Consider the following 25,935-nt stretch of genomic DNA (forward strand, 5'->3'; position numbering starts at 1 on the left):
AGTTTATTCAATTATTATATTGAATTATTATATAAAAATAAAATGTCCAATAAAAGATGCATCATAATGTATATCATCATAAATTAAGACGTATGAGGAAAAGTTGTGTAATTAAGTGAACTACAAGATACCTAAAGTACCGTAGCACTGCAGGTGTAGTTATGATTAAGTTGTGTCCTAAATGCTTTTGGTAAAAATAAATGTTCTCATAGTTAAACCAACAACATTGTGTACTTGTGAACTATTTTTATCCATAGATTTGTCAGCGTGAAATTGAAGGGACAAGTTTTGCCTTTTTTTTTTCTGTTGCCCTAAGAACAGTATAATAATGGCATGCTACTGTTGTCATTAATTTACTCATACAATATCCAGGATGGAGCTGCGCTGTGTCATTGCTGTCATCCGACACGGAGACAGAACGCCCAAACAGAAGATGAAGATGGAAGTTCGTAACCCCATGTAGGTTACCTCTGTTCCTGCGGTTCAATTTCACAACAAAGAAATATCACATACTTTCTGTTAATTTATCGTCTGTCTCATTCATGCAGGTTCTTTGATCTTTTTGAAAAATATGGAGGCTACAAAACAGGGAAATTAAAGCTGAAGAAGCCAAAGCAGCTGCAGGTAAGAATATGTCAGAGAAAAGCAGGTTTAAATAGGTTTGAGCTCATGAAGCCACACCACAAATATCCCAGCATGTGTGTGATTAACTCTGTGTGTAAGAACTCTGACGGCTTGTTCCTCTGACCCAACAGGAGGTGCTGGACATCACACGGCAGTTGTTAGCAGAACTAGGACAACACAATGACTGCGAGATAGAGGAGAAGAAGTCCAAACTGGAGCAGCTGAAGACTGTTCTGGAAATGTGAGTCAAGCAAACTGGGCCACTTTATTAACCATTGAAAATCTTGTTTTATTTTCATTCATTTCTAGGTCATTTCAGCACATTTTTTAAACAACCTTAACCTAAGAATGAACTACAGATTTGTTTCAACTGTTTAACAGTGCAATAACTCAAATGGTTAGTTTTACTTTCTAACGAATATTGTGCAACTAGGCGGACATTTAGGGAATTATTGCCCGACCACCGTGATCATTTGACCTTGATCGCTCGGCCACATAATAAATGAACCAACAGTTTGACTCACAATGTTGATTTAAAATGATTTTACTGACTTAAAAATTATCATATTGCTTCGGCTAAGAAAATAACAGTCTTTTGCGTACCAACGTATAGAACTGCGGCGACAGGAACGTAACTTAACATGACAGCAGCAACGATCCAGGTTTACTGTAACCGTCCAAGTCTGCACACATTTATTTTCCTCTAGCAAGTCTTTAAACACTGCCAGAGCCCATACCGTGTAAGTGTTTACTTCCTGTCTGTCTTCCTCTTTTCATTTCTCTGACTCTCGTGGTGTTTTTCTTTTCTTTACTGGTTTAGCCATAATGAGTCCAAATGTTCTTGCTCTCCACAAATATAAAAGTCAATATCTAAAAGGTATTGAATGTAATTTTTCTGATGGATGCAAACTAATGTTTGTTGTCCACATATGACGTAAACCAAGCAGACTTCTTTCTGCAGATTGATGACTGCACATAGTCCCTTGATCCTCCTAAGGAACCTCTGAAATGTCCACATGTACCAATCAGAATCGAGCATTCAACTAATCTGTTTAATACAAAATGATAAAGTGATTTGGTATTAATTTGGTTGTATGCATGGTTCTGGGGCTTCCTTTTGCGTGAGAAGTGTTTGGAAGAGAGTTTCCTAAGTTTTTCTTTGGCTTCCTTCCCTGCCTATCATGATAAATGAGTTTCCAAAAGGTCACCATCTGCCGTAGACAACTTTCAAGAGCCTTTGATGTTCAGTGAGTTACGCCTGCGGTGTTTGTCCTGTTAACAGAGCAGTAAAAACATTGGGGTAAATGTCTTCATGTAACCTTTTGAATGCCCAGGTTGTAGTGGCACTTACAAATGCACAACTTTAGTCGTGTATTTTTCAAAAACAAGTGTATGACAATATTTATTTTCTCAGCTCAAGATGGAAGATCATCGTTATGTCCGTGTTGTGATTTTCCTACAGCTAATCTCACAAGTTACTGAACTCGTCAGCCTAATATTTTGGACATATTTATGACTGTATGCTTAAGGAATTACTGGCCTGTAGCTGCACGTCCTGTTTCTTAGTCAACCCTACATTGTTAGTAGTCGTCCTTATCATAATCACTGGCAATTTGCTAACAATAATAAGGATGTTGTTATCATAGGTATAGGGAGGAATGCAATCATGTTTATCTAGCCAAGCTTGAGTGTTAATGATTCTATTTTCTATTTCCTTGCTTGTTAAGGTACGGCCACTTCTCGGGGATCAACAGGAAAGTGCAACTAACTTACTTGCCCCATGGGCAGCCCAAAACCTCGAGTGAGGAAGAAGGTAGGAAGAAATCTAGGTACATTTTTCAAAATATGATGCTGCCTAGCTAAAGCAGGCCAAATTGCTGAATACTGGGGCCTTTGGAATTAATTTTCAGATACACGTAAGGAAGGTCCATCTCTGCTGCTGGTGCTGAAGTGGGGCGGCGAGCTGACACCTGCTGGCAGAGTACAGGCTGAGGAGCTGGGCAGGGCCTTCCGCTGTATGTACCCCGGAGGTCAAGGTGAGACACATGGCTTGTTTCCCTCCTGAAAAAAAGTGGGGGATAAAATGGAAAACCCCTGACCACCTCCTGACAACATGTTGAAATGTTCCTGGGCATGGCACTTCAAACTGCTCCTGTAGGCATGTCCACAGTAATGTAAGTCACTTTGGAAAGAAGCCTAAGTTAAATGTTACATCTCTGATCAGTGGGGCTGAAGAAGATTTTAAAACTGTAAAAAGTATCAGCAAGAAATATATTTTGAAGCACAGACAGGGATTCACATGCAGACCACCATCATCGGTGTTTGTTACTACAATAGGAGGCTGTTGATTCCTCTCTGAAAGGCTTTGAATTGCTTATTATGTCACCACAGTGAATAGCCACTGATCCAGAGCGATAGGAGGGAAGAGGGACATGGAAAGTGGGTCAGAAGAACCATACATAGTCATCGATATAAACTAATATTGTTAATTAGTTTATGATCACTTTTACTCAAACACCTCGAAAAAACGCCTAGGATCTGTTATTATATCAATTTCTATTTTTAAAGACACAAGCCTGAAACTCCTTGATTAGACTCCTTTGTTTACTACTGTAACATCACTACGTAACACTTGGCTGTAAAGAAAAGAGGGCGGGGGGGCCAACAGTTGGAGCATTTACTCAAAGATTTCCTGAGTCTTTGGCCAGAGAACATGAGATGTTAGGACTGAGATGTAAACAAAAGAACCTGGACAAGGAAAGTGTCACTCTTCATTGAAGCAGAGCAAACAATCGCATATATTTTAGCACATTTACAGAGGGGTCACAGGGTTAGAAAACGTTCAGGTATTTTCATAACATCCTTTGTCGGAGTCATGTGATACCAAGGTGGTGTCAACTTTTCACACTGTGCTTGTTACGCACAAAAATGCAGATAGTTTACAGTGACTTTTACACCAGACATTTTGTTATTGTTGACATCGATGTGTTTCTGTAGGAGACTATGCTGGGTTCCCAGGCTGCGGGTTACTGCGGTTACACAGCACCTACAGACACGACCTGAAGATATACGCGTCCGATGAAGGCCGGGTTCAGATGACGGCCGCTGCTTTCGCAAAGGTGTGCAGAATTCCAGGACTCTTAACAGCTCCATACAAAATAGACGTTTCATCGCTGTTGCTAGGCATCATTGTTGAAACAAACAAAAACAAAATATTGTCAGTTAACTTTTGTAATAACCATTCAGCTGTTACTTTTTACATACAGAGATACGTTTTATGTTAAGAGACTAACAATAAACGTGTCCTCAGCTGTGTGAGTCTAGAATGAGATGGAGTCAACATCTCCGTTGAATAGAAGTTAAACGGCGCCATCTGCAGAAATGCAAAGGACTTAGACAGAAAAAAGGAGAGATATTTCCAGAAGAAAGCAAGTGTTCTGAAAAGTACAGCAAACTTTAAACCATTGGCCGTTGAATGATAAAACATTTTAAATTAAACTGTAACATTTTATTGCAAAATAAATGTGACACAAAATATCAGTGTTTTGTTTCTTAGTCCTAGTACAACAGCTCATGCTATTAGTCATTTGCGGGATATTAAAGTATTGGCCACACTGTTAAAAAATGGTCTGATTATCCTGTTTGCATCATAGATGTTGCCAAAACAAATCCTGGATTACCACTTCATTATGTCTGTGTGTCTGTGTGTGTGAGCAGGGTCTGCTGGCGCTGGAGGGGGAGCTGACTCCCATCCTGGTGCAGATGGTGAAGAGCGCCAACATGAACGGGCTGCTAGACAACGACAGTGACTCGCTGAGCAGCTGCCAGCACCGCGTCAAGGCCCGACTGCACGACATCCTGCAGAAGGACAGGGACTTCAACGAGGAGGACTTCGACAGGGTGATTACATTTAAGAGCCCTGTTAGGCTTTCACTTTCCATTAGTGTTAAATATATGTTTTGTGCTTGTAAATAGTCAAGGGTGGGACATTTCTAAGCAGTCCACCAATTACAACAGAACCGGCCAGCCTGACCAATCAGAGCAGACAGGTTTCAGACAGAGGGTGAAAATAGGTGCTGCAGAACAGGCAGTATGAGAAAAATAAAGAGCTTTTTGAACATTAAAGCATGGAGACATGACACAGTAGAGGAACAAAATATAAACATTAAACCTGATAATGAGCATAAAATGTCCTCTTTCAATTTCATTTCATTTAGCTGATGCTTTTATCGAATGCATATTACATTAAGTGGATTCAGAAATTATTAGTTATTATTTGCCACGGTTAAAGCGATGGGTATTTATTCTGGGAGCTTGTGCCATCACTTTGCAGCTAGGATAGTAAACAGGCGTGTTTTTGTTGTGGAACATCCATATCCTTATGAGCGCCTGAGGAGGTAGGGAGGAAAACAACATTGAGAAACACTGTTGTAGACTCGTGTGTGTAGCCTGTTGGTTTTACATAGGAAGCACACGTGGGGTGTTGCGCCATTTGTCATTACCTTTTTATTTTTGGCCGGTTTCAGCTTAATTATACTAATTAACAAATGCAGGCAGGAGTTCAGTCTGTAGATCTTAGAGAGGCAAGGACTGAGATTTTCTTTTTTTTTTGTAAGTGGGAAATAACTGGGACACATGAGATGGCTGTTTGTGCGAGTCATTGTTGGGATAACCAGTGTTGAACCAGATCACACAGGCCTGATATATGATTAAAACCTTTTTTTTAAAGATATATTTAGTTCTGAAGGCCCGGCTCACTGGGAAAGTTCTATCTTCAGTGAATTAATTTAATGGCACAAGTTGAGCCGCTCACAGACTCATGTTGTGGTTATACTTGGCTGCGAACATGTTTGTGTGCTTGTTAAAAAAAGTTCCACTACAGCTACTCCTCCCAAAGTGTTTCTTCAAATAGTAATGTGATCTCATTTAACTCTACCTAACCTACAAATTACAGATTGCTTTTTGACTAACAGTACTATTTAGAATGAGGGAATGATACTAAGAGATAACCTTATTGTCACCCTTCGATCATTCAGAGGATAAATGACCTGGTCTTGAGCTAACTATTAGCATGAATTATATTCCTATGTTTTTCTCTATTATATAAAATGACAAAGGTGTAGCAGTGTTGCACTTATCGGGTCAGGATGTATTTGTTCTGTGTGATTGGCTTTTTAATTAAACAACTTTTTGTGCTTTTTCTTTTTTGTGTGACAGCTGGCCCCAACCGGTAGTGCCTCTCTGGTCAATTCAATGAAGATTGTGGAGAACCCTGTGGCTACATGTGACCAGGTGTACGCCCTCATTCAGAGCCTCACCTCGCAGATCCGCAAAAGGATGGAGGACCCCAAGTCAGCTGGTGAGCAGAAATCTGCCATACAGCCATTGTAAAGCTTTTTAGAGTATAGAGTGTTTTTTAGTAACTACTTAACAGATGTTTGAACGTCCTTCCATACTGGGCGAGGGATCCCATCTTTGTCGCTCTCGTCCATGGTTCTTTCATTTCTTTCCCCCCATTAACTGTCCGGTTCCTTTTGGGAGTTTTTCCTTGTACGATGTGAGGGTCTAAAAACAGAGTGTATCGAATGCTGTACACATTAACATAGCACCCTGAGTCAAATGTGTTATTTGTGATATTGGGGTACATAAATAGAAATTGATTGACTTATAGATGAATGCTTTTATTTTGTTAACCTGAAAGCTTGAAAAGTAATGCCTGTCTTTGCAGGATAACTCCCATGATAATCAATTTCTATCATATTGAGTTTGGTTTGTCATGCAATTTAAATAATCTTCTTCCTCGCCTCTCACCAGACCTGCAGCTATACCACAGTGAGACTCTGGAGCTGATGCTGCAGCGCTGGTCCAAACTCGAGAGAGATTTCCGCATGAAGAACGGCCGCTACGACATCAGCAAAATCCCCGACATCTACGACTGCGTGAAGTACGACGTCATCCACAATGCAACCCTGGGCCTGGAGGACACACTGGAGCTGTTCAGACTGTCTCGAGCTCTGGCCGACATCGTCATTCCACAGGTGAGGGAGGGGAGGTGGAGGAGGGAGGATAATGGAAAGGGCGGAGAGAAGACTGTTCTTTATCTGGTCACCGCCAGGTCTTTTTGGTTTTTCCAAGATTATCTCAAAAAAAGAAATCACAGCAAAATATTTTGTTTTTAAAAAAGCATTTTTTGCAGAATTAAAGTAATAACAATGCTTAATGCTTTATAAATGTAATGTATTTATTATTATTACTTTTATTCTAAAGCAAATACTTTCTTTTTTAACTTCTATCAAAGCTCTTGTTACAAATTTCTTCAAATTTAAAAGACACACATGAAAATGAAGTTGCTGTGTGAAAAAAATATGAAAAAGAATCATAAGGATTTCAAAAGTTGAAATCCTGGATATATTTACTCTGTGCTGATATATGATACTGTTGACTTGTTCTTTAGCATCCCACTTGACTTCTTTATGACCACTGAACGCACTCGATATAACGTGATACAAGGATATCACACCCAAAACTGATCAATGATATTATGTTTTCAGCAGCTGTGTAGCGGGGTTTTTTTTATCACATTTTTCTTTTTTTCCCGCAGGAATACGGCATAAATAGAGTGGAGAAGTTGGACATAGCATACACCCACTGCCTCCCACTGGTCAGAAAGATACAGCTCGACCTCCAGAGGACCCACGAGGACGAGTCTGTCAACAAACTGCACCCTCTGTGAGTTAATAAATCCAATGTGCAGCTTTTTAGATGGCTCCAAAGTGTTTTGACTGATTTTTGGAGCACCGAGAACAATAATGTCTTGTATGCAGGTACTCTCGAGGAGTGATGTCTCCTGGGCGCCATGTAAGGACGCGTCTATATTTCACCAGTGAGAGTCACGTCCACTCCCTGCTCAGCATTTTCCGCTACGGAGGCTTGCTCGATGTAAGTACTCAAACATCAGTCCTACAGAACTTAAAATGTTGCTCAGATGGGGGTAAAAGTGAAAAATGAGATGCATTTGCCACAGGAGGAGAACGACCAGCAGTGGAAGCGTGCCATGGATTACCTCAGCGCCGTTTCTGAGCTCAACTACATGACTCAGATTGTCATCATGCTGTATGAGGACAACAACAAGGTAGTGATTTTGTTGGTTTGTTACCCAGAGCCATTTTGGAAAATAGCCTCCACATATTGTATTTTTCTGCTACCTTGTTTGTGTTTATACATTTGTGTATGATTTTTAAAAAAGAATAAAAGGTCAACTCGGATTTGAACCCTTCTCCAATTGATTTGTTAATCTGAAGGTTTTTGATATAATGTCGTTTTTTTAAAGTGCAAAAAAAAAAAATATATAGGTTTTTTTAAAGAGTTAGCTCATTTAAAAGTATTGCAATAATACTAACAATGGCTTGGCTTATTTGAAGCAAATTGACCTGCAATTTCCTCACTTTCTTGTCTTCATGATTTATTGTAAATCACTTTGGATAAAATCTTAAGCTCAATCAAACGTAATGTGTTTTAAAAGGCTAGTTTTTGTGTGACTGACTGCTTGTAAAATATTAACAAAATTAAACACATTATACTTATTGTAATTCAACTCGTTTATCATATTAAAGTCTATAAAAAAAAATGTATTTAGGACGGTGGTGGCGAAGTCCATAGGATTTTGGCTTGGGACCCCGAGGGTCACCGGTTCAAGACCCCGAAAGACCCAGTGCTTGCAAGGTGTCCATGAGCAAAGGCACGTTCCCTGCACTGCTCCCAGGGCGCCGTGCATAATGGCCGCCCACTGCGCCTAAGGCTAGGATGGGTCAAATGCAGAATGTAAATTTCCCCTCTGTGAGACCATTAAGGGCTTCTTCTTCCTCTTCCTCTTCCTCTTCCTCTTCCTCCTTCTCCTTCTCCTTCTCCTCATATGGCTGTTCCGCCCAATAGGATCTGGCCTCTGAGGAACGCTTCCACGTTGAGCTTCACTTCAGCCCCGGTGTGAAAGGCGTAGAGGAGGAGGAGAACGCACCGACCGGCTTCGGCTTCAGACCCGCTTCTGCTGAGGTAGCTCGGCAGGTAGTATCCCGTTGAAGTGTTTCTGTGTTTCAGTTCTGCAGATAGCAGCATGTGTGTGCTCTCCCTTTTCTCTCTGAACGTACAGAACGGGCAGAAGCAGACGGACCCCGGCAGCCTGGAGGACCTCACGCGAGATGAGACCGACCGCGCCGTGCCACTGTCTGAGCCAATCACCATTCAGAGGAAGTCCCCACTCATACGCAATCACAAGACAGGATCCATGGAGGTGAGGCAGACTCCTCCACCTAGACACCTAAGAACAGACTCTTTACGCCAGAATATGAAGTTTCTTTAATGTTAGACTTCAGGAGTTGTGGCCATAATAGCTTCTATCAAACATCAAATCACTAATCTGATCAGCAGTGAATTATGTATTTGTTTATATGATTTTAAAAATAGTGTTTTTAATAGATCCAGACCTTTGGTCTCTCCTCATGTTCAAGTTCATCATTTATTCTGCAAACGAGCAATCAGCAGTTGAGATTTGTGTAATCCAGTTAAGCTGCCCTGTTACCACTGTCTGAAGGTTTTGTTTGTGCGCGTGTGCGTGTGTTTTGCCTTGCTTTCCAGGTTCTGTCAGAGACATCTTCCTCCAAAGTAGGCAGTTATCGCCTCTTCTCGCTGTGCTCGCGTCAATCCCCAGAGATGAAGCAAAGTGGATTGGGTAAGTGTAATAATGCACTGTTTCCATGGCAACTATGTGTAGATGGTTGTGGGAATTGTCTTAAAGTGATGGAGACGGGCAAGGCCTGTTTCATTATAGAACTATTGATCTGGGAGGATGGTAACGGTTATTATTAGGGTTGTCACAATTCGATTTTCTATTTAAACTTCTTTTCCCCAGCTCTTGACAGCTGTTGGTATTGATTTGCAAAATTCAACAGATCTTTGAACTATGTATATTTAGATTTTCATGCAGCCTTTTGTTGTATGTGATCACATTTGTAATCTATATTCAATTTAGCAATGTGACACCCCTAATAATACACTCTGAGGTGTATTTTCACTGGGTGGGGGGGTGCATGTCAGCAGCTGGTGTTTAAAGTGTTTCTCCACATGGGGATGTATATGTGTTTGTTAATGAATTTGCCTATCTCTCAACATACAATGGACTTATGATACGGCAACATTTTCAGCCTTTTTTGGATGTTAATCAAGTATTCGATGAAACATCTTTATATCTGACCTTGACAGTTTAGTAACTACATTTCAGTATTTTCTCAGTACCATAGTCCAGTTTGCACTTGCATGGAGAATCTCTTTTTAAATGTTGCCACGAGCGACAGGGTTCTTTTTTATGGTCTCAACGTACAGTTTTTTTTTCATTCTATGGACGTGAGTTTAATGTGATAAGGATCATAAATGTGTATCAGTGGCATGCTCAGATTCTATGCTAAGGCGTGCAATTATATTCAGAGTTGAAGTGCAGCTGCATACAGAAGAACATTACTCTGCCGCAGATCCTCAGATAATTCCCCCCTTGGACGCGCTGCAGTCTCAGCTGTTTAACACATCAGAGATGCGTATCACCTTTGTGTGTCGGCCCCTTTTTGTTTAAAGAGCAATTTAAGATGCAACCACTTTTTGGAGTCGCTGTTTTGCACTGCTGTTCCGCAGACCCATAGGACTTTAAGGCCTAATTCTGTTGCTTTGGGCTCTATTTTCTCTTTTCTATGCCGCTCTTTTGCGCTCCTGGTTTGGACTAATAAGCATCCTGGGAAATGAGGGAAAAGTATAACTAAAAAACAAAAGGAATTTTTGTGGGTGGATTGACTACAAAATGGCACTTTAGAAAGTGTCACAAATTGATAAGAAAAAGTAAAAGATTTCAGGATGCATTTTTCCTTTAACCCCCCATTACCTGCCATAGTGGCTGAACTTTCTCCAGATGTAGGGACGGATGTTTGGACGAGACGCCTAGTCCTCTTTTGCTTGTCTGTCTCTTTTTCTCTGTTTTTCTCTCTCTTTTTTCTCTGTCTTTTTCTCTCTGTCTCTCTCTGGATAGTTGTTTTGAGTAACAGCGTGATATGTAGTGGTGACTAACCCCCCCCCACCCCGCCCCCTCGCAGGCTCTCAGTGCGCCGGGCTCTTCAGCACCACTGTCCTAGGTGGGTCCTCTAGCGCCCCTAACCTGCAGGACTACGCACGCGCACATCGCAAAAAATTCTCCACCGGCAGTCTGTCCTACAAAGACGGTACGTGTTTGAGACCGCGCTCCTTCACAATCCTGCACAGGGCAACAGCAGATCAGTGACTTATACACTTCCTCTCAGGGCACGCACAAATGTCCTGTAGGAATATCTCTGTAGATTTAGGTAAGAGCTAGTATTGATTTAGTGGTTAGATGATGTGATCAATAGCAGCAGCAGAACTTTGGATAGGAAGAATATGCTTTAGGGGAAAAATGAGAAATAGGCAGGGATTAACACATGTATGCCCATACATGTGTTATCCTAATTTTTTTGTAATTTTATAGTATCCATATTCATTCTAGCCACCAAAACCACTGGATTTTTCCATCTTATTTTTTTGTTTTCTCCACACCACTTTGAGTCAAAATTGGTGTTTTTGTTTTTAGCAGTTTGTATACATGCTGGCTAATTTAGACAGGAAACATTGCTGCAAGAGTAGCACAGAATCAGTGTCTGTAGAGTATTTAAAATCAATGCTGGTTTGTCGAGTCGGGGATTTAGAGACTGCTCTCTTTGATAACGTTCTGTTTGTGAACTGCAATTTAGCTGTGAATTAGAGGTGGCACTTTGCGTTTTTAAGTGAGTTTGTTATGAGATTTTAGTGAAAGCCTGATATTATTTTGATTCTGAAAAGCATACTATATTTATTTTGATTATTTATTTTCCATAAGAACTACTGCATGTATAAAGCAACTGTTCATCAGTACGTCTGCGTTTACTTCCCCTCATTCCCAACATCATGATTTTCTTGCATGTACCCTGGCTGCACTGACTTCCTATTCAGCAATACAACCATGTCTATATCACAGCCGGTAACAATCACTAGTAGCCTGCCAGCTCCTGACATGCAAATTAGAAACATTTGTGATACTTTGATGTGATTAAAGTTTGAATTAATAGTAGAAGTCGTACAGCAGTTTTACATCCACATCCGCCCCTCCGCTGCTGGAGTTAAAAAGCTAGTGCTGTTACTGTGCGCAGATATTATTCAAACCACTTTTTGAATAATATTGAATGTGAAAAGCAACGGTCGATATTGAACCCAGGGATCCATCATGCTCGGGCCTGATGTTTGTTGTCATGGCGTCCAGGAGGTGTCACTGTGGCATTACGCAGACGTACAGTTGGCTCCTGGTTCTCTCACATGTAGCTTCGCTGCCTGTCTTTGTCCTCCATCTTGTTCCACTTCCCTCTCAAGAATCAAAGGAAGCACACTAGTCGATGCAGTCGAGAATCAGAGCATGCTCCTCCGTGAGTGTAGCGTTGATGTGATTTTAAAAAAAAAGTGTTTCCATTAAGAAACATCCGGGTCAGGTTCTCTAGTTTTTATTGTCGTCTCCCTAAATGACACGGAGGCTGAACAGCAATTTACTGGGATGTCATCATGGTTAGAGCTCAAGCAGGGCTGAATATTGGGCTTGTTTTTTCCAAGTGTTCTCGCCCTCGGTGTGTACTCTTCACCTCCTAAGTTCAAACATTTCATCTCACTCCATCGATGCCCCACAGTCATCTTCAAACATCGTCAGATATCTCTAACAGTAACTTCAGGTAGTTCAGGGGATCCTCAAACCCACGCAGTTGACTAGGTGCTGTTTGACCTTTTAGAGAAGAACAGGGAAAGGATAAAACATGATGACACAAGTTCCTGTGGCTCCTAGTGATTTTTAAATTTTTTTATTTCCTCAGAGTTGTTGTCTATGCCGGCAGTAAAACGATTTTCTGTGTCGTTTGCAAAGTTTCCGACTAATGGTACGTCTGCTTCCTTCAAGTATTTTTCCACTTCACCTCCCTGTGTCTTGCATGTCTTCAAACTTTTTGTTTTTTGACCTTGGGTTTTGTTTTCACATGGCCCTCCAGCATTCCAGGATGTCTTTGTACATTTTTTTCCTAATAATTCAATTTTTTATTTATTTACCCATATGCTTTGGACTTACTTTCTAACACTACCTGACATCATCTTTCTAACCAGGGTTCCCACTGGTCATCCAACTTTAGAAAATCCACAAAGTAAAAGACAGGCTATGTCAGGATATGTTAACAAAGACCTCATAGCAGTGTAGCAGGAACTACACTTCTTAACAGTACTTAAACCTGTAAGAAAAACATTGTAATAATCAGGTAATCTTTTCTGATTATATGTTTTTACCTTTTACCTGGTATTTATTATATTCTTAGACTTTCTTTTTAACCAAAAGACAAATCATTTTTTTATTATATCAGCCATGATTTACTATATGGAGTGGATTTATTGGATCTAATAGAGGAGCACTTCAATAGAGTGGTGCAGCGATGAAGTATTTTTGTAGTCTGTCCTTAGTGTCTTACTTTATTAAAGTTTGGAGACTTGCAAGAGAGGAAGCAGAAGACTTTTAGTCCCTTATGTGGGCGGGGCTCCAAAAACAATGGATCCTGTTTTTCAATGCCATGAAATCCTTTCTGTTAAACATTATTCACCTTAAAAAGATAACACCTCCTCGTCCTCCTGCGCAACAGAAAACCTTATATAACAAATATCAGTTAACTCATAAAACTAATTGATCCTGCCGGCCTGTTTTTGGACCTTTCAGCAATCAGATTTATTATTATTTTTTAATAATTATGCCTCTTCACTTTTGTCATTCGTTAAAAAGTCCCTCATGCTTTTTGGGCTTTTCCTTTTCTTGTACTTTACTTAAAATTAAAAAGTAAATGGTCTGCAAAGGCTAAAATCCCAGAGTTTCTCTCCCTCTAACCCCCCGCGAAACGCCTTTGGTCTCCTTTGTTTTCATCCATCAGATAGTGACATCACTACATAACACTTGCGCTTCTATTTTCTACCGCTCCAACATATTGTACGTGATAAGCTAAGGGGCGGGACATCTCTAAGCGGTTTGTCATTCACATCAGAGCCGGCCAGCTAACCAGTCAGAGCAGACTGGGCTCTGGTTTCAGACAGAGGGTGAAAAGAGGTGCTGCAGCACAGGCAGTATGAGAAAAATAAAGACCTTTTTAACATTAAAGTCACAGTAGAGACAGAAAAAACAAACGTGAGCATAATAGGGCCCTATTTTTTAGATGAAAGAGCCATCTGAAGAAAGCTGCTTTGAGCCAAGGGTGGGAACCCTGTTTCACATCTCTCATACAATTTGTAAATTGATCGCCAATTTATTTTTCTCCAGTGGATGGATGAGTGTGGGTGCATGTATACACGGTAATTACATAAATAACACACCTGCTGCCGTCATTGTAGAGGATGTGAGATAAGCTCATTGTTAACGTCACCAGCAGCACATCTTTAACCCTTCGTCATTTATGGCTCATCGATAATGCTTATGTGATTTATTCTTTCACAACGCCACCTCTAATTTGTGGATTGAAGGGTCAATATGGTTCAATCAAAGCTGACTCGACAAGGATCAGCTCTTATGTACAAACAGAGGAAGGGTTAAAGCGTTGTTCATCTCATCTCCATATGCTTTTTTCAATGTTTTCCTATGTGGTTGTCCAGTGTGTTTCAAGACTTGAAAAACAGCAAACAATTACACTTTTATTGAAGATGTGTAATGACAATGTGTGTGGTCTCACTTGTGATGTTTATCTTGATTTTGGATAATTTTCTTGAGTAAATGTGTCTGGGAGGAAGAAGGGAATTGTAGATGATGAGATGTTAACATTGTTGTGAATATACCAGCTACTATTTTCTGTCCTTTCACTCAATGTGGAAACAAGGACTGGTTTGAATGGATCAAACTGGGCTAGTTTGGGCTAGTTACTATTTTGCAAAGCTTCTCATGTTTCTGCTTTTGGATTGAAAGTTGGATCGCTTCCTTTGTTTGCAAATGAGTGTATCAAAGTGGTCTTAAAGGCAAAAATGTTCATCCACAAGTGTTTCTCTGGCAAAGCTCCTTGGCAGTCCTCATCACCCAGAGCAAGTGTGAGCACTACAGTGGGATTTCAAATGACCCAGAACCCTTCCTGTGAGATAGCACTGTGCCAATAGTCAACATAACTTCCACACACTGTTAGAATGTTACTTTTCTCTTACATATATTATTCACCACAGGAACTAAAGATGACACATCCACCGTAGCAGTGGCTCCACCTGTCTGGTGCACTGCAACAGGTACGACGGCCCCCCCCCTTGTGTTGGCACCAAATGTCCAGCTGCAGCTTTGACGACAGATGTACAACCGTAGTTTCAGCTGCACATGTTCAAGCTGCTGCATTGTTTGTTTGGAGAGCCGGCTGCGTTTTATTTTGGGCTCTATCGCTTCCTGTAAATGTTTTGTGTCACTCTTGCTCCTTCGTGCGTTCTCATGGATTGGTTATTTTAAAATAAATTGGAGAGACGGCAGAGGAGCAACGTGTTTTTAATTTCAATCGTCTCGTTATAAGCTTTGCTGAATTTGGTGGATTTTTGTAGCCGAGATGATTTTCTGCTTCTCCTGATCTGCGGCTGTTTGGCGGCCATGATGAGTTGTTGGCTGTAACTTGTGTGTACAGCGCGCACACACACACACACACACACACACACACACACACACACACACACACACACACACACACACACACACACACACACACACATTCCTCCTTCCTCTCTGCTTCCCTTCCTGTCTTTCCAAACACCTTTTTCCCCTTTCATCTGCATCGTACCTCAGTTCTTTTCTCTCTCCATTCCTCCTCATTTTATTTCCTGTCCTATATCGTTTCATGCTTTTTTTCCCCCTGCTTCACCTCCTCCTCTGTCCATCCTCGCTCTCCCTCTTCTTCCTCAGAGCCCTTGGATGAGCACCGTGTGGCCCAGTTGTTGAGGCGTTTCTCCACCGACCTCAGCCTGGGCCGCCAACTCTCTCTGGACGGGGCTCTGGCCCACCATCTCCACCAGTGCTCCTACCACCTCCGCCTCTTCCGCAACTCGCTCATCTCCGGCCAGGACCCCGTAGAGTACCTCCACGGTCAGCCCCTTGGCCCCGCCCCCCACACCCGCAGCCTCACACCCTGTCCAGCTGCTGCTCACGGTTTTCAGTTGGGACTGTGCTTGTTCTGTGGTGGACCATCATGCTTTGCCTCTCGATGTTTTTGCATGCTTGCCTGCGTCTGTTGTTATGCAGATTGCAAGCTGGAGTGGTGTGAGGTTTTGGGGCAAATTTTGCAAGTTCTATCCTTCCACTTAGCAGGGGTGTCAGTAACCCACCCCCTGCCCTTTTTGCCAATACATAAATCCTCAGTTCGTTTGGTTTTATTCCTAAAGCTTTTTCTGTCAAATACAATTGAAGGCATCATTTTTGCAATTTAGGCGTACCAAGATATAAAATGCAGGGGAGCCACTAAAAAACATTTCACTTTTTGTAGTTTTTATATTAAATATTCCTGAACATTTGTGGTGCTTTTGCTTAAAAATTACTATCACGTAATTAATTCAGCTTGTATCAAAAGAGCTGAAATGATATTTTTTCGAAGTATATGTTTATTTTTCAAGACAAACCTGTCCCCTTATTTCTGTGGAATACTTTTAAAAACTGATTTTAAGTTTTTAGTTATTTACAACAAACTGATTAACATGGATCCTAAACAGAAATACAGAACATTATACCATAAAATGTAAGCCTTCAAAGGTCAATTTAAAGATTCCGGCAGCCATTGTTATGAATGTCTGACGATTAATACTTTGCAGGTTAAAACGTATACTTTTTCTTCACTTAATGTTATAAAAACATGTACATTCCCCAAAGTATAGTATCAACAATGACTTGTATTTCATAAATTCACCAAAAAGCTGTTATAACTTGTATACCGAGACAAAACAAATTGGCATTACTATTCTGATCATGCGTCACGCACATAGCAACACACACTTTCGCTGTTACTTCTGTCACTTTTAGGTTAAGGCCACCTAGAAATAAAAACCCTTTGTTTATCTAGGTAGGAAATCTAATTGCAGTAGCAGCAGACAGGGGGCACGAGCACTTCTTCAATAAAATACTAGACAACAGACAACAAAATAATACAAACTGAGCAGTGTTCAGATTTTACTTGATCTAAACAAGAAATAGATCATTTTTGACTGTATTTTTTTGCAGCAAAAATCCTGCTGCTGGTCAGAAAACATAAAAAACGATGCACTGAGAAGTAAACATTTTTTCACATGTCAGGATTCTGAAGTGAAAATATCTTACATTCGTAGAACCATTAGCATCCGTATCAAAACACTTAGGATATACCCACCCCTATGTAAAGTATACTGTAGAAAATCAATAGAAAGGTAAACATTATCGGTACATTCGTCCACAAACTGTTTATAAATCAACATATTGCATATATCACATTGGCAGTTGGTCCGTGGCGGCATAATATATGATGTTTATTGGTTAGGTGACACATAAGCAGATTGCTGCTGTAGTAAGGCTGCTGACGAAGCTGTCTCCGTGCAAGATTAAAGATTTTATACTTCCAGTTCCAGTCAGATAATCTATCAGCACTAGCTAGCGTCCATGATCCTGAACGGTACAGAAACTCTGTGGAATCAGCTGCTGTTTGAATTTCTTTTGACCTGCCAGCTGCCGTCCTATCTGACTATAACCAGCATGTGGTTCCTGCTTGTTTGCTGTACATTTGGTTGTACTCACACCGGGTGCAGAGGAACGCAGTAAAAACGTCCTCCGGTTGAGGTGTTTAGACGATGGAGGCAAGCTGTAGTTTGACACTTTGTAATGGGGAGCGGCTCTAGTGACTTGGTTGTGAACTAACAGTGGATGAAGTGCCGTGGATAACGTGTGTTGAACTTTAGCTGGACAGCTTTTACTACTGCTGTTAGAGCAGCAGATTGTGTGTGGATTCACCAGTTAGTGATGTTTTTGAGCTTGCTTTTGTAAATAAAACTAGGATCTAAGAGATGTGTAGACTTGTTGCCGTTTGATTTGGTGTCATGTTGTCTTGGCATGGTGATTTTTGCAACTTGCCTGTGTGGAAGTGAACCGTAGGGGCTGGCAAGAGTTTGAGGGCTTGTTCAGAAACAGGAGCAGGATAAAAGGAGCACCACGTGGAGGTGTAGTGTATGGGTGGCATATAGGCATTGGTGTCTGGTGACAAGTGGCATTCTGCCTGCTCCTCTTCTGACTTTGAGGTCTAACTGAGTGCTGATGTGCCTGCGGGCGCCATGTCTCTCCTCTGATGCAGGCTTCGAAGGCTGCTCCATGGTGCCCTCCATCTATCCGCTGGAAACACTGCACAACTCCCTGTCCCTAAAACAGGTCGCAGAGTTCCTCGCCGGTGTGTGCCAGAGCGCAGGGGATCCACACACAAGGACTACCAGAGGTAAAAAAAAAAAAGCATAAATAAATGTCATTTACTGTAGAAATCGTTATCATCAGCGCTGTAGCTGATGGAGAGGGTGAAATGCATTAATCCAGGCAATTATGCATAATTGTACGTTCACAAAAAATGCTTATTTTCCGATTGACAGTCTCAGGTTGATGGTGTAGATCTCTGATAACATTATCGTTATGACTTTACAGATAAATAAAACTTTACTCTTTACCTTTCCGCTTGATATCTTGTCCAACCACGTCTCGTCCAGAGAAGTCTCACCTGGGAGAGTCTCACACAGGGAGACTTTTTCGAGTGAGTCTTCTGGGCGTAGACTCAACCGTAAGGGCTTGGAGAAGTCTTGTATAAAACAGTCCGGAAGAGTCTCTACCGGAAGAATCTCGCTCAGTGAATTCTCGTCTGATGAATTCTCGTCCAGGAAAAAGTCTAGAGTTTAGAGTCGTGCTTTGAGAAGTCCCGCTAGATAAAGTCTTTCTTGTAAAAAAATGTAGTTCTTAAATCTCTAGTCGCATACACTTATTCAAAATCAGCTAAATACTTATCCTAGACATTGAATATCTTCAAGATAACACTGAGAGACGCTTTTTCTGATCTCCGACACAACAAACTGTTACTGACACTCCCCTCTCAAGCTCTTACTCGCGTCTCCAGCAACAGCACAGTAACAACAGACTGGATCAAGCGAAAAACTAATAACTGCCCGGGCCTGCTATAGACTAAAAAAAAGCACTATTGCTAGGTGCGCAAGTGCCCCAAGATACTTAAACACACAAAAGAAAAAAATAGTTTTCCCACTTTGAAAAATACCCTTTCAAAAACCCTTTATGCTGCTCCGTGTTTTTTTGTTTATCCCTGCAGCTCTGTCGGCCATGTTGGACGCACAGAACCATCCGTCAGCGGACTCGTACATCCCTCAGAGAGTCTCTTCCTCCATCTCTCTCAGATCTCGTTCTGACAGACCTCCTTGGTGTGAGTATTGAAGCATCCCCTTTTTCCCACCAAGATTTGACATTTTTAGGTTGGCCTCCCACAGCTGCCTCAGTTTCACACATCTGAGGATTATTTATAGAACACAAATCGTGCATTACAGCCTCACAGTTTAGTCCCTGGGCTGTCTGTTATCTCTAGTCTTCCAAATGAAACCTTATTTATTTCACTTCTTTGTACTGCTTTTTCCCCCCGGGGAAGAATATGTTTATCTAAAATGAATCTAAAAAATGTAGTCCTGTCCTCCTCTCACACTGGGTTTATTTTCTGCTCCTACAGACAGTAGCGGTCCATCCAGCACAGTGTCCAGCGCCGGGCCTTCTTCTCCCACCACAGCAGACACTTCCCCACGCTTCAGTTTCAGCGATAAGATATCCCTCACCCCTCAGAGCAGCGAGGAGACTCACTCCTCTCAAAACATTTCCAATCAGTCTGCGCCTGCCTCCGGGTCACAGGGCAGTGACCCAACCACGACCCTCGCCGAAGTCCCTCTGATTCCTAATAACTCACCAGAGGAATACGGTGAGCTCGGCCCCACTGCGGCCCGCCTGCCTGACGATCCTGAACACACACAGGAAATTGCTCCTGTGGCCGGGGATGCCTCCGATCCCTGCCCGATTCCCTGCTCGCCTTTAGCGGAGCTCACTCTTTCTCGGATGGAGGGTTACTGCCTCCCCGGCTCTCTGCCCGTGCTGCTGGAGCTCCGGGAGAGCAGCAGCGAGGCGGGCTCGAGCTCCCAGACGCCCCAGTCCCCCGAGGGACCCGACGAGTTCTTCGACACCCAGGAGTCCATGGAGTTGTGGATGGACAGTCCAGAAGGCGTCCCACAATCTGAGACGCCTCTCGATGCTGGAGCGACTCCATCAGCAGAGCCGTAGAGTGTGGAGACCTTCAGAACAACACTTCCATCAGACACTACTGTAACTTTACATCCTGGCTGTCAGTCAGGAGCAGTGAGGCGTTGTACTGTGTGACAGTCGCCCCGGCCTCCTCCTGCTTCATGAATACTGTGTGTTGAGTAATAATGAATGGGCAGCTGATCCTCACACTAGGCTCTGCTTCAAAAAATCATGACAGTGCCATAAGTGCTGTTCATCGCCTTTTAGAAAGCACATTGGGGCTTGCCAGTGATGCCACTGAGCATCCTCTGACAGTCTACTGGTTCTGTCCTCCCTGTTACTGTTGCTTAATAGCTGTTACACAAGCCTTTTCCTTAAAGCTGGATTAATCGATTTTGGGCCACTAGGAGGCAGAGCGAGACATTTCATCACATTTATAAAACAGTTTTAAGCTCTGATTTGCTCTCCACCCACTCTTGAGAGTCATAATCTCAAATGATGATATATATAATGTGCTTAAAGAGGCCTTAAGAAAGAGTTTCCAAATGCAATGTGTTCAATTCATTCATAGTGACATGAAGATATTGATTAATGGAGCTTTAAGTTGTGTACAATCTGTCGTCTTACCTTTTAGCCTTTACCTTTGGTCAGCTGAAGTTTCCGCGTAATCAGCTTTCATAACATCCATCATAGTCCCGTGACGGGTATCAGGGTTAATGTCCTGGCATCGGGGCAACTGTCCTTTCTTTGTTACAGGATACTGTTACTTATAAGCTCACTTCTTTTATTAGAAACACAGGAAGTAACTTGCACAGCCTAGAAGATATAATCTGTGGCTTTTCTGCTCTTTGTCTTACCCCAGTGTTTGTCCTCTTCTGAGCATCTATGGCGCTTTTTGTTTAGTATCCGGTCGGATTTTAAAGAGAAAACCAACAAAAGCTAACTATTGTTTTCTGTCAGATTTCTTTGTTTAAGTTTAGTTTAAAAATAAAAAAGGTTTACTCTTAGTAAATCTCCAGGTCAAGCTGCATTCATCGGCCAAGCCAAAATCCTTAATCCTCATCGAAGATTTATTATAATCGGTATGAACTGATAGATGAAAAAATATTTATCAAGACCTGTCATCTTACCAGACTTGTCTTCTGGTATATTTGATACCCACATTAGATATCTTATTGTACCATAGCTATTGTATATTTGTTTGTAAAATCACCTCATGATGTGGGAAAATATGAAAGCTAATTCATTTTATCAGTGAACAAACGGGAGGAGCGTTGTGCTTTTATCGTGGCAAGCAGTTATGTAGCAGGTGTGTGGGTGGAGGGTGGGCGGCACACACGATGAGAAGCAATTCAGGTACATGAGTACGCTGAAGTTCTGTGTTCAATCAGTGGGATTTGATGTTACATTTGGATATACTGTGGGGGGGGGGGGGGGGGACACAACTGTCAGTCAGGGAGACTCTGACATGTCGCCCATAATCACTCTGTTTTGCTTCTCTGCTGCAGGTGCTGTTTGCTTAAAGGGTCAATTTACTGAAATTACAAAAAGCTGAAAACAGTTGCTCCCTTGAGGTAAGTGAGGCAGTGCAGATAGCTTTGGTTGTATTCATTCAGGGTGTCAGGTTTATATCTTTAAATCTAAAATGGTGCTGCTCAAAAGGTCTGAAGCAGAGTCCCCATCACTCTGTAAATCTCTATAAATGTGACATTTACATAATGTGTCCCATAGTCAGAAGCTTTAAGGCTCATCTGGTTGCATTTTCTGCTGCAGTGCTTTATGGAACATTACTGGAGAGTCAGCAACCGTCTGTATCTCGATGCACTCAACTCCTAATATTACGATAGCAGTAGTGAATAAACATTTACAAAAGTTTAGCACTTTCTTTGCAGATCTTCTGGAAATTCAGTTCAAATCTATGCTACAATTTGATAAAACACAGTGTTACAAGTTGCCATGTTGCACCTGTAACTACAAACCCTGAGTGAAAAATCAGTTTTGTCGTTTTGGTGAATTGACCCTTTAAAACCTGCTCAGAAATCCAGCATTGAATCGTCTCATGGACAGCTAGTAATCCAATAAAGATCTCCCTGGCGAGTGCTACGTGAACTGAAATCACATTACATGTCTGATACTTCTATCCGTTGGATCATCAGCTTAGGTCACGATGCACAATGTGTGTGTTCTTCAAATCTGTACTGACTCTACTGAGCTGATTCCACAAATTCTGTCTGTCGTCCTGGTTTAAACTGTCCGTCTGTGTGAAGTTTAATCATTTGGATTTAGAAAGTTCATTATGTGACCACGATATTCTGTATTACTTCTTTCAATGTTACAAATACAGCTATTGGAGTGTAATTAAAAATTGCCGGTCTACTTCGTTATTTGGTTTAGTATCATTAAAGAAAAAATGGGAAAAAAAACAGTTTAAGAACAAAATGTATGAAGTAAAGTTTCCATAAACTTTTGAAAATATTTAGAATTTCAGAAATGATGTGTGTAATTATTACACATTCTTCATTTTTTAAATTATATTTACAGTGGGGCAAAAAAGTATTTAGTCAGCCACCAATTGTGCAAGTTCTTATTTAAAAAGATGAGAGAGGCCTGTAAATTTCATCATAGGTACACTTCAACTATGAGAGACAGAATGGGGGAAACAATCCAGGAAATCACATTGTAGGATTTTTAATGAATTAATTGGTAAATTCCTCGGTACAATAAGTATTTGGTCACCTACAAACAAGCAAGATTTCTGGCTCTCACAGACCTGTAACTTCTTCTTTAAGAGGCTCCTCTGTCCTCCACTCGTTACCTGTATTAATGGCACCTTTTTGAACTCGTTATCAGTATAAAAGACACCTGTCCACAACCTCAAACAGTCATACTCCAAACTCCACTATGGCCAAGACCAAAGAGCTGTCAAAGGAGACCAGAGACTAAATTGTAGACCTGCACCAGGCTGGGAAAAGTGAATCTGCAATAGGTAAGCAGCTTGGTGTGAAGAAATCAACTGTGGGAGCAATTATTAGAAAATGTAAGACATACAAGACCACTGCTAATCTCCCTCGATCTGGGGCTCCACGCAAGATCTCACCCCGTGGGGTCAAAATGATCACAAGAACGGTGAGCAAAAATCCCAGATGCTAGAGGGCATTTGGATGATCCAGAAGAGGATTGGGAGAATGTCATATGGTCAGATGAAACCAAAATAGAACTTTTTGGTAAAAACTCAACTCGTCGTGTTTGGAGGAGAAAGAATGCAGAGTTGCATCCAAAGAACACCATACCTACTGTGAAGCATGGGGGTGGAAACATCATGCTTTGGGGCTGTTTTTCTGCAAAGGGACCAGGACGACTGATCCGTGTCTAGGAAAGAATGAATGGGGCCATGTATCGTGAGATTTTGAGTGAAAACCTCCTTCCATCAGCAAGGGCACTGAAGATGAAGCGTGGCTGGGTCTTTCAGCATGACAATGATCCCAAACACACCGCCAGGGCAACGAAGGAGTGGCTTCGTAAGAAGCATTTCAAGGTCCTGGAGTGGCCTAGCCAGTCTCCAGATCTCAAGCCCATAGAAAATCTTTGGAGGGAGTTGAAAGTCCGTGTTGCCCAGCGACAGCCCCAAAACATCACTGCTTTAGAGGAGATCTGCATGGAGGAATGGGCCAAAATACCAGCAACAGTGTGTGGAAACCTTGTGAAGACTTACAGAAAACGTTTGACCTCTGTCATTGCCAACAAAGGGTATATAACAAAGTATTGAGATGAACTTTTGTTATTGACCAAGTACTTATTTTCCACAATCATTTGAAAATTAATTCTTTAAAAATCCTACAATGTGATTTCCTGGATTTTATTTTCTCATTCTGTCTCTCATAGTTGAGGTATACCTATGATAAAAATTACAGGCCTCTCTCATCTTTTTAAATGGGCGAACTTGCACAATTGGTGGCTGACTAAATACTTTTTTGCCCCACTGTATGTTACATGAAAACTGATGGATTGCCTTGAATATGGCAGATGAATATATGACACCTATCGAATATAGGGATAAATAAGGGATCAACGAAGAGCATTAATCTCCACTCTTATGGTTTCAGGTTTATGTTTTTCCCAGAATTCAGTTGTCCAACCTATAAAAAACAGCCCCAGATCAACAGCAGCGCAGGATGTTGCTCCCTGATGATGATACTCAGGTGTCGGCAGGTAAATTACCTCTGAAGTCACACAGCGTTACGTTCTGTAATAAATCTGTCTTAGTTTAGAGACGCCCACAGTCAGCGTTATCACATTGTGTGCTGTCAGTGTGAAGGTCACCAGTGAGAGTAATGTACAGCAGAGGAGGAAAGGAAAGCAAGAGGGGCATATTTTATTTATTACAGGTGGTTTAATGTTGTGAGTAGAAGAGAATATTTAAGTAGAAAAATATTCAGAAAACCTGGGGGATATTGGGTTTCTTTCTCCATTTAATATCAAAATAAAAGATCAATTTAAAAGATTTCATTGTATTTATATAAACAAAGTTAAACAAATATATATATATTTTAAAATAACAATATGTGTAAAGTCATATAAACATAAGTTCAAGTAAAACATTCACTAAAACAATAAAATAAAAAAGTTATATAAACATGAAGTTGCTTATTGTATTACAATATTAAACATCTACTTCATATATCTACCAAAAGTATACAATCTCTTAAAATACTATGTAAGTGTAGCACCTGAATAGGACTTTGGTTAAAATTTCTATACTTTTTACATTTTAAATATTTAAATGTATTAAATGGCTGGTCTGATTTGTAATATAATGTCTTTGATCTATGATTTCATAGCTGATTTAATAAAATATATGATTGTGACTTATAAAATTCACAATCATATATTTTTTTCTAAACATATTTATTCTGTCAATTTCATGTTCAGCTGGTCCTGTTTAAACATTCACAGTATTGCTATTAATCTGTTAATATTCCTCTAGGTATCAAGTATTCAGACGGTTCAATTAAGTAGAATTAGCAACAGCACAGTTACAAAAAATATTTAACTATTAAATATGTATTGCCTTTTCTTCAGCAGAATCAACTTCATGTTTGAATAATAAAACGACTTACTTTATATTTAGATTATTATTAGTTATATTGGAATATTATAATGTTACAGTGTAATACCTTCTTATTGCTGTAGCTGGTTTACCTAGTACTTACTTTTTGATATACTTTTGGATAGTTTATTTAGGTCGACTGTATTGATTCACCATATTTTAAAAGCACATACGTTTTGTTTGATAAATGTTGATCTGTAAATGACCGACAGTGTAGCATACAACTAAAGTGCTTAATCAACTTATAATATCTTCCTCGTCTAAATAAAATGGAAAGTGTCACATCTGTTGTTCGCTCTGTTTTCCACCCTGATCATGTGACCCAGGAGGTGATGTCATTGCAGTATTCGTTCAGCTGGATTGTGCTCCAACTTCTAGCCGGCTCCTTCCTCCGGCACATTATCAGCTGCACAAAGACCAAACAGTGTCTGACAACAAAAACAGCGAGTTGAAACTCCACCAGCACTAACGGTTGAAAAGGGTTTGAGACTCAGAACAAAGCCCGCAATGTTCCCGTGTCCCACTAGATTACATCATCCTTACACTGAGGCAGTGGGGAAGGAAAACTGGTGTCTGCAAAGCCCTGAGTTGTGTGTCGGGACTCAACAGGGCTTTAAAGTAGATCTGAGGGGTTGTCCTGCTTCTGTTGGACATTTATAAGCCAAAGAAGTTACATCCTAATGACTATTTTTCAATCACAGACTACAGATTAAAATTCAGACTTTGTTTTTGTACATCTTGAAATAGTGAAGTCTTGGTGAATTGCCCTCAATGTTCGTTAAGATAGTTATGGTGCCCCGAGGATGAACCCTGATTA

General features: G+C 41.0%; 1 protein-coding gene across 10 annotated transcripts in view; it reads left to right on the plus strand.

Annotated features, from left to right (window-relative positions):
* ppip5k1a (diphosphoinositol pentakisphosphate kinase 1a) overlaps positions 1–21,444 on the plus strand; it is a 38,316-nt gene extending 16,872 nt beyond the window's left edge. Inside the window, exons 11-31 of one of the 10 annotated variants that reach the window (XM_063881148.1) lie at positions 373–459; positions 549–624; positions 756–865; positions 2,352–2,437; positions 2,535–2,660; positions 3,622–3,743; positions 4,342–4,524; positions 5,842–5,983; positions 6,439–6,662; positions 7,226–7,353; positions 7,449–7,563; positions 7,649–7,756; positions 8,557–8,685; positions 8,771–8,911; positions 9,256–9,349; positions 10,755–10,880; positions 12,564–12,626; positions 14,920–14,979; positions 18,036–18,173; positions 19,044–19,154; positions 19,452–21,444. In XM_063881148.1, the coding sequence (XP_063737218.1) occupies positions 373–459; positions 549–624; positions 756–865; positions 2,352–2,437; positions 2,535–2,660; positions 3,622–3,743; positions 4,342–4,524; positions 5,842–5,983; positions 6,439–6,662; positions 7,226–7,353; positions 7,449–7,563; positions 7,649–7,756; positions 8,557–8,685; positions 8,771–8,911; positions 9,256–9,349; positions 10,755–10,880; positions 12,564–12,626; positions 14,920–14,979; positions 18,036–18,173; positions 19,044–19,154; positions 19,452–20,050 (2,968 nt within the window). In that variant the 3' untranslated portion in view covers positions 20,051–21,444. The other 9 variants (XM_063881149.1, XM_063881150.1, XM_063881151.1 and 6 more) reach the window with 9 other exon arrangements.
* The last annotated feature ends 4,491 nt before the right edge of the window (positions 21,445–25,935 follow it).

Source organism: Eleginops maclovinus, chromosome 4, assembly GCF_036324505.1.
Source record: "Eleginops maclovinus isolate JMC-PN-2008 ecotype Puerto Natales chromosome 4, JC_Emac_rtc_rv5, whole genome shotgun sequence".
Lineage (NCBI taxonomy): Eukaryota > Metazoa > Chordata > Actinopteri > Perciformes > Eleginopidae > Eleginops > Eleginops maclovinus.